This window comes from Dendrobates tinctorius, unplaced genomic scaffold (assembly GCF_039654945.1).
Source record: "Dendrobates tinctorius isolate UK_male_01 unplaced genomic scaffold, ASM3965494v1 ptg000186l, whole genome shotgun sequence".
Taxonomy (NCBI): Eukaryota; Metazoa; Chordata; class Amphibia; order Anura; family Dendrobatidae; genus Dendrobates; species Dendrobates tinctorius.
Window position 1 is genome coordinate 1,779,814 of NW_027361853.1, and position 13,374 is coordinate 1,793,187.

The following is a 13,374-nucleotide window of genomic DNA, read 5'->3' on the forward strand; positions in this document are numbered from 1 at the left end:
ACATAATACAGATACTAAAAGACCCCTTAAACGATGTCACAAAAATGTAACTTGATTCATCACTGTTGCAGAATGAAACATAAAATAGTCCAAGTGGTTAAATACTTGTAGGCTTCCTAGTAACACTTGCTCCTTGAATACAATGACCCCAGCATTCTAGGACAAATTTCCTTGCTGATCTCTACAAAGATTTGAGCTTGCGGGTGCCAGAAGTGTAGATGGGCTGCAAAAATAAGACTTGCTGTGTCTGCATTATTTTTCATATTGTAACGTAGCTCGGGGCAGTAGCCGTGAGCAAGGTACTCGTGTTTTACACGCTACATGAAAAAGGACTTTGCCTATGGAGGTGCTTCACCTTTGTAGGCATGATGCCTGTGGCTTTGGCTGGCCACGACCAGATGTCAAGTTCAATGAGGGAGAACACCACTCAAAAGATAAAGTGTTTTACTGAACCATAACATGGGGAGTGTGTATGTATAGTGGATAGAGGGTTAAAATATTCAAAATCGTTTCTCTTAACACATAGAACATCTCTATACACATTCTTTCTAATCTTTATTTCCAAACCTCACACGGTCCTGCCTCAGTTCCTCTGCCTTCATCACAACCCAGCACAGAGCTTCGGGAGCTACCGCTGTCCTCAGTAATGGCACTACAGTTCAGTAACTGAGAGTCCTAATTCTCAACCTGTGGTTCCGCTTCCTTTTTCCCTGATGCATTTACTTAGCTTTTCTGCTTGCCGATGCCTTGGAACTGCCTCCTGGGCCACTCTTTGTCTCGTGTTCTCTACTCTGATGCATCCTGTTACCTATCTGTCTTGCGAACTTGGGACCATCCCACTAGGCCTCCTGCTCCAGATCATGTCTCCAGAGAATTCCTCACTCCTATCTGTTTTCCTCTTTTTTACTCTTGATCACACAATCTGTTGTTTCGGTCTTCTCTCACTTCAGGGACACCCACTGTATGCGGCTTGGCTCACTGATCAGACCTTAGGTCCCTATCTGACTTCCTGACAGGAAACTATCTCTGTCCCTTTACTTTATACCCTTCCTCTGGGCAAGTCCCAACTATTAACCCTAACCGTCCCTAAAAGTTCCCTACTGCCGGGCAGAATACAGTCTATCACTAGAACACACATTACTAAACATGACGCGCACAAAATACATTGCAACAATACAAGTGTACTTCAGGGAAAACGAGGGGAACAGTTCCATTTTATTTCAATATCTTGTGTGGCTGCCAGGGTGTTGGCAGTGGATTTTTCAGGATACTCTCCAAGCGTGTGACAACAGAGCTTCTTTATTCAGTAACAAACAGGAACAATATATATCATATATTGTTCCTGTTTGTTCCTGAATAGATCAGGAATAAATCATTTGTGTGTCTCTATCTGTGCAGCATCTACAGCAGGCTGCTTTTCTCATACACAAACACAGGAAAACAGGAAATACAGTCACATGCTCTCCCTGTGTGAGCCTCTGGGATTTTTTTTAACCTTATAAATAGCATACAAATCTAGCAAATAAACACTCAGACAGTAATGGAGTTGTTGCACAAAACATATTCCAACACAGGGTAATGTCTCATGACACATGGTCTATTCATAATTATAGTAATGCATATTTTACATTGTCCAGAATTTTTATTATGAAGCTTGACAACATATAAAGACTACTGTTGGAACATGCGACTTGTCTGTTCCACTAACACATGACAGCAGATATTGATGTGTCTATTTTGGACATCTGACTAAGTGTCAGTCAGGAATGTGCACACACTCCCAGAATTAAGGAAGCAGCAGAATGTAAAGAATCTAAAGCAGAGCCGAGAAAGCCACAATGAGATGGCTGCACCACTTGTAGTACAGTAATGTATAACAAGGAAAAATATAGGGCACCTTTGATTTGTATTGTGTATTATATGCAGTTCACTAGACCAGGAAGGGTGAAATGGTAACATCAAAGGCTTTTGATAGATGGAAAAAGCTAAATAAAAATAGTTATATCATGTATGATTAAATTTCTAAACTTTCAAGCCGTCAATGAAAATTAAGTAATCCCAAATTGTAGGCAGTTTGTGAAAGCACTAAGCTAGTTCTTTCTCCTATTCAGTGACATGTAAAACTTTGAACATCCCTAGTCAAAATTACTGTTATTGTGAACAGTTAAGCAAGTTGAAGATAAAATGATCTTTTAAAGGCCTAAAGCTAAAGATGACACATTTTCTTTGTATTTTTAGGCCATTCTTATTTGGAAAATTCTTCCAGTTGTGTGACATTCTTGGGTCATCTTGCATGCACTGCTAATTTGAGGACTAGCCACAGATTTTCAATGATGTTCATCAGGGGACTATGAGGGCTATTTTAAAACCTTCAGCTTGCACATTTTCAGGTAGCCTGTTGAGTATTTGACGTGTTTTTAGGATCATTATCCATTTGTAGAAGCCATCCTATTTTCAACTTCAGATTTTTTACAGATGGCATTATGTTTGCTTCAAGAGTTTTGCTGAAATTTCATTGAATCCATTCTCTCTACCTATGTTTCCTATGCCATTGGCTGCAGCACAACCCCAAAGCATGATTGATACACCCCAATGGGTTTCCTGAAATTCGGTGTCCTTTTTTCTCCACATCCATTTGGTCAATGTGGCCAAAGAGTTCTATTTTAACCTCATTGCTTCACAGGGCTTGTTTCCAAAATGCATCAGGCTTGTTTAGATGTTCTTGTCATGGGGTTACCACAATAGTGTGAAGCCAAAAGAACGCAGCGTCGGATTGCTCCTACTATGGCGCTGAGAAGAAGCACTTCTTCATTTTAAATGTTTTTATTCCTTCTGGCAGAACAGGGGTTATTCAGCCATGTTGGAAATCCCTGTGCTCACAGCTGAGCTCTGCTAGCTACTCCTTTTCCATTTATAATCTGGGCTCTGATACAAATCCTTATCAGAGCTAGCTTTATTGCTGCATGGCTAACGGAGGGAGAGGAGTTCTTATGAGAAGGAGAGTTGGAGGAGTTATTTGTGAGTGTTGCTTGGTTTGTATGCATGGTAATTCCCTATCTTTCTCTGTTTTGGTTTATTCCCCTACCTTCACTCCCTGGTGCATTACTCTTTTATATGTGAGTGAATATTTTGTATGCCTGTAGTTTCCTGTTAACCCTTGTTTGTGTTGCCTTGTTGCACAGTAGCGCCCCTATTCCCTGGGTGGGGGAAGAGAACAGATGGAGGGATAACTCAGGAGATAAGGCAATGGCGGAGGCCCCATCATCTTCATCTTCAGAAGTATCCTGGGGAGTAGAGGGAGCTAGGGCGCGCCCTAGTAGGGACAGGGAAGCAGCTCCTGGTCTCCGGTCAACCAAAAGCTGCGTCGCAACAGTTCTTTTGCATACTTCTGAAGCTGAATTTTATGGTGAGGATGCAGGAGAGGTTTTCTTCTGATGACTCTTCCATGAAGGCCATATTTGTTCAGGAGTCTCTGAACAGTAGAACACTACCACAACTCCAGAGTCTGCTAAATCTTTCTGAAGGTCTTTTGCAGTCAAGTGGGGATCCTGTTTTGCCTCTGTAGCAATCCTACGAGCAGCTGTCACTGAAATTTTGCTTGCCCTTCCAGACCTTATCTTGATCTCCACTGTTCACTGTTGTCATTTCTTAATTATATTTTGAACTGAGGAAAGGGCAACTTGAAAATACTTTACTATCTTCATATGTCCTTCTCCTCCTTTGTGGGCCTCCACCATTTTCATTTTCAGAGTGCTAGGCAGCTGCTTAGAAGAACCCATAAAGTTAGAGAAGGCTGGGTTTTTATTAAGCAGGGAAAAGTGCTTGACCTGGCCTTTCCTAACTATGATAGTGAGCAAACCATAACACTAAACATCAAATTAAGGTCTGAAACCTTGGTCAAAGTTATCTGAGCACACAAATTTCCAAGGGTACCCAAACTTTTGTATATGCTGATTTTACTTTTTGTAATTTTTAAATTTAAAAGAAGACAATGTTTTTTTTGCCTAAAATACAAAGAAAATGTGTCATCTTTAACTTTAGGCCTTTTAGAGATCATTTCATTTTCAACTTGCTTAGCTGTTCACAATATCAGTAATTTTGACCAGGGGTGCCCAAGCTTTTACATGTGACTGTAGAGTACAGTGGCAAGAGCATTGCTCATGCATGCCTCCTCTCTACTTTCTCTTTTTTTCATTATATTGTTATTGTTTTGATACGTATAAAGTAGGCTTGGGCAAACTGTGGCCCGCGTGCCACATCCGGCCCCCTGAGTGTTTCTGTGCAGCCTGCTGACACAGCCAGAGGGCCAGAGAGGGACTGATTTATGATTCTGATCTTTCCCAGAAGCGATTGTAGCTCTGCCCCCTTCTTCTCATTGCTGGATGGGTGCTGCTCAGTTCCTGGCTTACAGAGGTGCTGAAACCTGTGCAAGAGGCAGAGCAGTCAGGACAGGAGGAGGGAAGCAAGGGACTACAACACCCATCTGCTGCAGATAATGGGCAAGTAGCTTCTAAGAGGAGCCCAGATACCACCTGGGAGGCAGCATTGTGTGTCTGCTGTCCTGAGAAGGTCATAGGACCTATGTTGCCTCCTTTCACACTGTGGAATGAAAGTTGTGGGACTGCAGCTTATGTTCAGGGAGAGCAGCTAATTAGTAGCCACTGCATCTCCCTGGATCTTCCTGGCAGCTGATAGGAGATAAAACTTGGGCTGAGTATTCCTTCTGAATACAGGGTCCAGCAGTCCTCCCTCCCCTCACTTCCACTACATGCAGTCTTCAGATGGGATATTCCATGTGCTCCACAAACTGCTCTGCTGCCTCCTCACCTTTGTAATTGGGGGTTAACCCTTACTTCCTCTTTGCTCATTGCTTGTGCTGTTGTATGTCAGGTGCAGGAGAGATATGAGTTAAATCCCCCATAGTGCTCCCCCTGTGATCTGTGGCTTATCACATCCACTCCACACACTGCAATAAGGATTTCTCACCCCCGCCTGTCAGCCCCTGCAACATATGTGATGTGGATCTCTGCATGTGGACTAAGGTGGGGAACAACTTTTTTCCAATGCTCCCAATTTAATGCTTGATCAACTGCTATTACTTGTTACGTAAAGCTTTATTGTAAAAAGTATTGTCAGGCTATGTTCGCACATGACTGTAATATTTGTCCAAGTGCTATCCATGATAGAAAATAAACCCGACCTCACACAGAGCACTATGAGCAATGTTATACAAGTGGGCTATTCAGATTACAGTTTGAAAATGTCTGTGTGAGAAATATCATGACACGCATCAGTGCCTTCTGTATTTCGGATGAGACTTGCCTGTTTAAGTCTATGGGTGTGCAAAGAAAAAAAAAAAAAATGGATGCCACATGAATCATCCGTATAGCATCCGATTTTTCCAAATACATTTCCATTACTAACAATGGATACTGTACTTTGTAAATTTGATTCACTTCTGATGTATAAAAATGGATGCCATACGGATGACAATACAGATGGAAAATCGTCTTTTTCTGGATGAAAATCATGAGGTTTTTTATACACTCACGTAAACTTAATTACATAAACAACTGCTTTTTATAAAGTGGTGAAATTAATATTATGCAGAATTAAAGGTTGATCAGAAACCGATGGTGAATTTCATACTAAATTTAATTCAATAATCTAATCACTTTTCTAAAATACTTCAATTAAATATTTTCTACCATTCCATCTCTACTCTAACTTCCTGTCTGCTTGTTTTTTTGTTCTGTTTTTTACTTCCAATGACATTTTTTTGAGAATCCTAGTGCATTTTGGGATACTCGCTTGGGATGTCATCAGGGGACAGAGGCTGCGGTCACTGTCACAGCTGCATTCCCCACATTGAAATGAACATCATTTGTTTCAGAGACTGGACTGGTCCCTACTGGGTCATCTCTTCTTCTTAGAGCCAGCATGGGAGCGCACTGTCACTGTGCATTCAAAGGAATATAGCACAGGGAGGCTCATACTGAGTATGGGTCTGAATTTACAACAGACGCATTATCAGGTGAGCAGGACTAGCTGAGCCTCCAAAACAGACATCACTGATAGCGCCTCATTTCAGAGAGGGCGCAGAGGCTGTGGCAGTGACCGCAGCTTCTTCCCCTGATGATAGCTCATTCGAGTATCCCATATCCCAGAATGCACTGGTGAATCTCAAACAAAATGTCATCGGAAGTTAAAAAAACAAAACAAAAACCCAGGAAGTCAGAATGTAGAGGGTACATTAGGAAAATTATCATTGAAATATATTAGAAAACGACATTAGATTATTGCACTGAATATTTAAAATTTGAAATTCACCTTTGGTTTCGTAATGCCCCTTTAAGTTCAGCTGATTGGTTCTGTCCTCCAACAGCAGTGCCAGTTTCTTATCCAGCCCCTTGGGAAAACTAATTGCCCACCCCTGGTATAAAGGATAAACTGACCTGCGATGCGTGTTTCAGATCTGCAATCTCTCTTGCAGGAATGCTGAATTTTCTGTGCAGATTTTCACCGTGGAATTACATTAGATGCGGAAAATCCACATGTAAAAAGCACTCATGACCGTATCTATGAATATTTGTCAAAGCCAAATACCCGGAAGTAACAATAACAAAGCAGCTTTATTTGAAACATGACATACCAAAAAGAAACAAAAACAGCAGTGTCAAACTTTCAATTAAAAGGCATGTAAAAAATAAGTAACAGACTCAACTTATCTATTAGCTGCAGAAAATCTGCAAAGTCAAAAACTTTGTCTCTTGGTGCATGCACTATAGGGTCTTATGGCAAATATTTTTTGCTTGATGAGTGTGTTTTACTCTTCCTGAGTAGTCTCGAAAGCTTACAATTTGTTACCATCCTTTCAGTTAGCCATTAAAAGGTATAAACCACTGAGGACTTTCAATTCTAAATATTTTTCTATCTACTGGCTAACACGGTACAAAGATATACATCTTTCCTGTAGCTATAATTTTAGTCTTTCTCCTGAATGTTAATTGGGTACTTTCAGTGACTGTGGAACCTCCTATTACCTGCAATGAATTTGCCTGTTGTTGGACCTCTACAAATCTGTCATTCTTGACTACTAAAGGTACTGTCACACTTAGCAATGCACCAGCGATCCCGACCAGCGATATGACGCGGTGAGGATCGCTGGTACATCGCTAAGTGATCACTAGTGAGCTGCCACACAGGCAGATCTCACCAGCGACATCGCAGGGGACGGGGGTCGCTACTTACCTGTCACACCAGGCGATCCTGCGTCCTCCCGCCCGGCTCCACGCTCGTCTCTCCACAGGAAGCGCCGCAGGAAGCTGACGACGAGAAACAGTCCTGAACGTTCTCGCGCGATCAGCGATAACCAGCGGGGAGCCGGTCGGAGGTAAGTATCAGACATAGTGATATCGCTAGCAATATCGCTATAACGTCACTAGTTATAGCGATATTGCTAGCGATATCTCTTAGTGTGACTGGCCCTTAAGGATAGAGTTAAACAGCCGGATAGTCTCTAATCCCTTGAGAATCTGGCCAATTATGCAAATGATCAAAGTTAGATTAGAGTGGGATCATAGTGTAATCTGATTCTATAATGAGAGAATCCGATCACACTGTAAAGAGAAGATGAAGAAAATTTCTCCATCTTCTCCATTGACACAGAAGATAAAGAAATGTTCTCCATCGTCTCTTCACTCAGATTTCATCCAGTTTTTTTTCCTTGGATTCCTCGATCCAAGGAAAAAATGAGTCATGTGTGCAGCCCCATCGAATCACATTGGTTCTAATGCAATCCAATGTTTTGTCAGATCACACTTGGATGGGAAACACAGTGGTGTGAGCGAGCCCTTTGGACAGGTCATCAATATAGTAGACCTAGATCTGTCTTTTAAAAAAGCACTCCCTCTAACATTTTTATTCTGTAAATGTGTGTATATGCGTGTAATGTAGTATGAGTGTTTTAATATACTGGGCTACCGTTGCTCTCTCTGGTGTCCTGCGCCGATCTTCTACTCTTCTTAGTGGCATCATCGCAAATGAGACATGCCGGCTAATTCTACACTCTGTGTAAGTCTGAAGTCGCTATTACAATCAGAGCCTCTAGAGCCTCGTTCTGGTGCTCCACAGATTTATACTGTAAAAGTCACTTCGGGGTCACGTAGAGTGCAATGTCTGAAGAGTGGTGACGTCATTCAGGAGAGCAGAAGAATGGCACAGGACACCAGAGAGAGCAGCAGTAGGTGAGTATTAATACACTCATACTGCATAACAAAAAAAGGGGAGAAATCCAGCGAAAGGCAAAGGTTGCTAAAAAAATAACTTTTAATTCAAGTAAGTAAAATTTATGCTAACATGTTGTGTCCAGCACTATAACACACTTGTGAGGAAAGATCAACAGTCAACGCGCTTCAAATTGCGTCTTATTCATGAGACTCAATGCTGCAGGAGATATGAGACATGGGTCCTCCTAGTGCAATAAACCAAATGTAAGGTGGAGATATAATTATATTAGTGGGGAATGTGCTCATCTTCTGGGGGGGGGGTGCATAACCCTTCTAAAGGCTTGTGGAATAGTGGTCTGTCATCTCCAGATCTTTTCCTGTGTACTGCATTTTCTTCTTTATACGTATTCCACTGTTGTTTCTTTATGTTTGTGATTGTGGGCAGGATTTTGGGGATTCCAGATGTTTTCAGCTGATTCATCATTTGAAACTTGTTAAAAAGTTGCATATCTTTTAAACAAATGGGTTCCAGCCACGCCTGGAGTAATTTTTTATGTACATCTGATTTTTTTTATCAAATATTTCAATTAAATGTCATAAAACAAAATAAAAATAAATGGAATTTTTCAAGTTTGTGCAAAATTCATGAACCACATGCTCCATTTTGAAAAATAAAAGCAAAAACTTCAATGCAAACCACAAGACTAAAAAAAGAAAAGTGGCTCAAACAACAATTAAAATGATGAATTGATGAATGAAGCACAAAGTGTGTATTGTTTTTGCCTCTTCTGCTGGTAGGATGTATGGCTTCTGGTACAGATGTGTGCCTAAAATACAGTAAAAAATTCTCAGTTTATATTGCTTAAGATTTGCTTGAGTTATTAAACATGGAATATTGTTCATTATGTTGATAAATATTTGACTTTGTGAATTATTTAATTATTAAACCTTTTTGTTCAATAGGATGATGAAGTTGTCCTTCAGTGTGTCGCCAACATCCATAAGGAGCAGAGGAAGTTCTGCTTGGCAGCTGAGGGACTTGGGAATCGACTTTGCTTCCTGGAACCAACTTCAGAAGCCAAAGTAAGATTTGCCTCAATCTGTCTTATCTTAAGGAATACCACTGGAAGTACTGTAATATTTTTTCAGCAATTACTGGAAAGTAAATATTCTTTCTGACTTAATATTTTAAGGTTAGGGAAATATAATTTTGTAATGAATGTTGTAACATAATTATGTGCTCGCTATACTTTTCCCTCAGAAACTCCATTAAGCTTAGATGCTATCTTCTCATAAACGCTTCTCAACCTCTATCATGCCCAGAAATGTGTAGGGAGTTTTAGCATTTTAGGAGTTGTTTCACAAGAGGTGGGGAAATCTCAGGTTGGAGACTACTGCCTGTATATGTTTTAAAAAGATATGGACTTATATCTTTTTAAGACATGTAAGCTTATTTAAAGAAGTATTTCTCTTAAACTTTTTATGGGCTAAACCTGTGTAAATCTGTATATAGTATTGTTTCGGTGCATTAATATACTCATTCATCACTGTCTTTCCCAATTTTTGGTTCCACTCCAGAACTCTACTGAGTCACGTGATTCCGACTAGCCGACTGACACTGTGCTCTGTGTGTGAGTTGGAAGTCGCCTTTACAATGTAAACCTATGGAGTGTCAAAAGGTACTGTGTGAGGCAACAAATCGGAATAGCCTTCGTGACTCAGAAGAGGACTTGAGTGGCGCTGGAAATTGGGCAAGTTGCTGATCAGTGAACATAGTAATGCATCTACACTACATACACATTTGCAAATGTTTAGTTGATAAACATTTAAATGGGAATGCTTATTTAAAATGGTAAACTCCATATTAGATGGCAGTGGCTGTAGACAATAGTGAGCATATACTGTATATAATGTAGCATGTACATGATAAACTTTCACAATTCTGGTAGTCAGTCCAATGTGCTTTTTCTTTGCGTAGCTAGATTTTCTGATGTGAAAAAGGTGGTGAGTTAATACATATTCATACAGTGTGCTGTAGCTACATCTAGCCAGATCCATTCAGCTGAGTTTATTCAAAGGTGTAACCAAGAAAAGTTGTTCTTTGTGCAAGAACTGTAATGGAGCTCCTTGATTTCAGTTGTAATTTAAAGATGCAGTAACAAGTAAGGTTACAAGTGAGGTTTTGTCCTGAGTAAGAGGTCCTGCATGACCTCAAAATGTGTTGACTGTTAACCTGTTTTGAAATAAAGCTTTGAGGAATATCGTCTGCCATTCATCCTTATCAGCAGCACAGATTTGGACACATACACCCGCTTTCACCATTATCATCGGTCTTTGGACCCGTGTCCTGTGAGTGTAACTCTCCCCTGTGCACCTTATGTTTTTAACCAGTTAATACCCGATTTTTGATTTTCTACTTCTATTCTGTTATGAGCACCCTGACTAATAAACCCTTTATATATAATAAAAACTATGTTTTATTCAGCTTTGCAGCCACAATATCATGATGTGATCAGTTTAGCACTCTCAAACTGGTGAAAGGTCCTCTTTGAAACAGTGTCTGACTTACTACACGTCTAAGTCTGGCTAAGCTAGCCACATTAGTTATATTTTTGCCAAACCCCCTAATTTCAGAAGGGTCAGTTGATCATCTGTGTATGGGTCCAGCTATCTCCCCAATGTCAAATAGTTTAATAGTTTTGTGCTCATGCAGATAAGTCACTGCAGAACATGTTTACTGAGTTGTTTCAGTAGGAGTCTACTGGAAATGCATGCATGCATGCTCAGCTAAACTGACCAAATGTTTATAAAGAAACGGTTGGATGAACAAGAATGGCTTTCCTAAGAATGAATATTTCTAAATTATGACTTAAATAGGTTTTAACATCAACTGGATATACCATTAAAGCTTGCTCAGGGTTTTACTCCTCTTACCCCATCCTATCCAGGGAATGGATAAGCCTGTTTTTCCATGGCTCCAGAGAAGTGATTGTCCATTTGAGCACATTAAATAATAATGAAAGGGAGATATAGAAACATACAGGACAAGTTGTAATCTAGAATGACCTTTCCACAGGATCAGTGAGGGCCCATCAGTTGTATCCCCATCTAGCAGGCACTTATTGTGTGTCCACTCAATATGCTGCAAATGTCTGTTATAGAAAAAGTCCATTACAGAGAATCTGAACCAGACTTTTACTGCTCAACCTGAGGGCAAAATAAATTTAAGGCTGTGACCCTAATTCCAGAAGAGAATGTTTTTCAGGGCATCTTGCTGAAGTTTTTATAAAATACTGTTTTATGTTTTGCAGCTCTGCTAATGCTCTCAATAATGAAATCTGTGTATATAGTCCTAAATATCTAAAGGCTCTGGGTATCCTTGCCTCCATCATTGATTGACAGTTTTCAACCTATGCACAGTGCAGGTAGAGATGTAAATCAATGGTACAGGTGAGTTAGACATAACTCATCATTGACAACAATAGCAGATAAACCAATGTTATCAAAATTACAGAAAGAAGCCCATCAAGTGACTGAGCACTCGAGTCAGAGTTCCTGTCCCTATTTTATGCTTCCTTGAGACTGAGAAGCACAAACCTGGTGACAGGCAGATTCGGACTGGCGCACCAGGAAACCAGGGAATCCTTCGGTGGGCCCACCCCCTGGCCAGCACCACAACTCCTGCCTCCTTCATTTGCCTGCTCTGCCTTGTATTCTGATCGGGTGTACTGAGCGGTGAGTGCATTATTCTATCTCGATGTCGGTGGCCGTCTGCAGTGCCCAGCAACAAGTGATGTTAAGTGAGGGCTTTCTCATCACCTGCTGCCGCTTCTATTGATCTCATTGCGCTCACCACTCTCTCAGCTGCGGAGTGCTCAATGAGATCAATAGAAGCCGGTAGTAGCAGCAGGTGATGAGAACGCCCTCACCTCATATCACTTGTTGCTGAGCAGTGCAAATGGCAGCCGGCATCGGCATAGAATAACGCACTGACAACAAAGCCAGCACAGAGTAGACTGTGAGACTGCAGACTCAGCACAGGAGCATCTAGAACGGAGTTGATTTTTGAAGGAATGATGTCACTGGAAGGGCGGGGCCTTCTACAGTCCAGTGAAGACCCGATAGCAGGAAGCTGCGATGTGCTCAGGCTGCTGGAGAGGAAAGTAGAGGAGGGAAATTACAGGTTGCACCATGGAGCCGTGTTAGGAGAGGACTGAGGGGCTGCACAATGGACTTTTGTACAGATGGGAATGAGGACTCAGGACTCGGTGTGAGTACTCTGAGGATGTATTCTAGAAAGGGTTAAGGTAACTTGAGTGGGGCTGCAGAGGGAAGCTCTGAGATGTGTGGAGAATGAGGTTGATGAGGGGCTGTGTGGAGAAGGTGGTGTGGTATTCCCAGGTATGCAGGATGCAGTGACAAGACGGGGACGGAGCAAGCTTAAATTCAACCTTTTTATATGAATAGGATGAATAACTGGCAAGCTAACAGTCATTTCCCACGCAGGGAGTTAAACAACAATACACTTAAATAACCTGATATATACTACCCAGCCGGTATATGACCTCGATATGGCCAACTACGAGTCCTGGAATTATTATAAACTATCAATAGAGTGTCACTTATCCTGCTCTGACGTCCTGCTGAGTTGTTGTCCGGGAGGTGTCCGTTCAGCGTCTCAGCAAGGCTGTGGCAGCCGTGGGCTTGGATGTATGGGCCGCAGCCGCCGTCTGGAACGGAACAGAGGCGGCCACGAGTGGCAGCATACAGGCCACAGCCACGGGTCAGAGTAAGGCATTGGCGACTGCGGGTGGCAGCGTACAGGCCGCAGCCGCGAGTCAGAGTAAGGCAGTGGCGGCCGCAGGTGACAGTGTACAGGCCGCAACTGCGGGACAGAGTGAGGCAGTGGTGGCCATGGGTGGCAGCATACAGGCCGCAGCCGCGGGACGGAGTGAGGCGGTGGCGACCAGCAGGTGGCAGCGTACAGGCCGAAGCCACGGGACGGAGTGAGGCGATGGCCACCGCGGGTAGCAGCGTACAGGCCACAAATGCGGTCAGGATCGGGGATGCGGCTGTCATGGGTCTCTGTGTCTGGAGCGCGACCGCGGGTGTCCGGTCGGTGTCACTCTCCTGTGCTGCTCGGTGC

At 42.1% G+C, this 13,374-nt stretch overlaps 1 protein-coding gene across 1 annotated transcript in view; it reads left to right on the plus strand.

Moving 5' to 3' along the window:
• RYR3 (ryanodine receptor 3) overlaps nucleotides 1-13,374 on the plus strand; it is an 869,465-nt gene that overhangs the window by 187,297 nt on the left and 668,794 nt on the right. Inside the window, exon 2 of the mRNA XM_073552155.1 lies at nucleotides 9,192-9,311. Coding sequence (XP_073408256.1) covers nucleotides 9,192-9,311 — 120 coding nt within the window. The remainder of the gene's footprint in view (nucleotides 1-9,191; nucleotides 9,312-13,374) is intronic.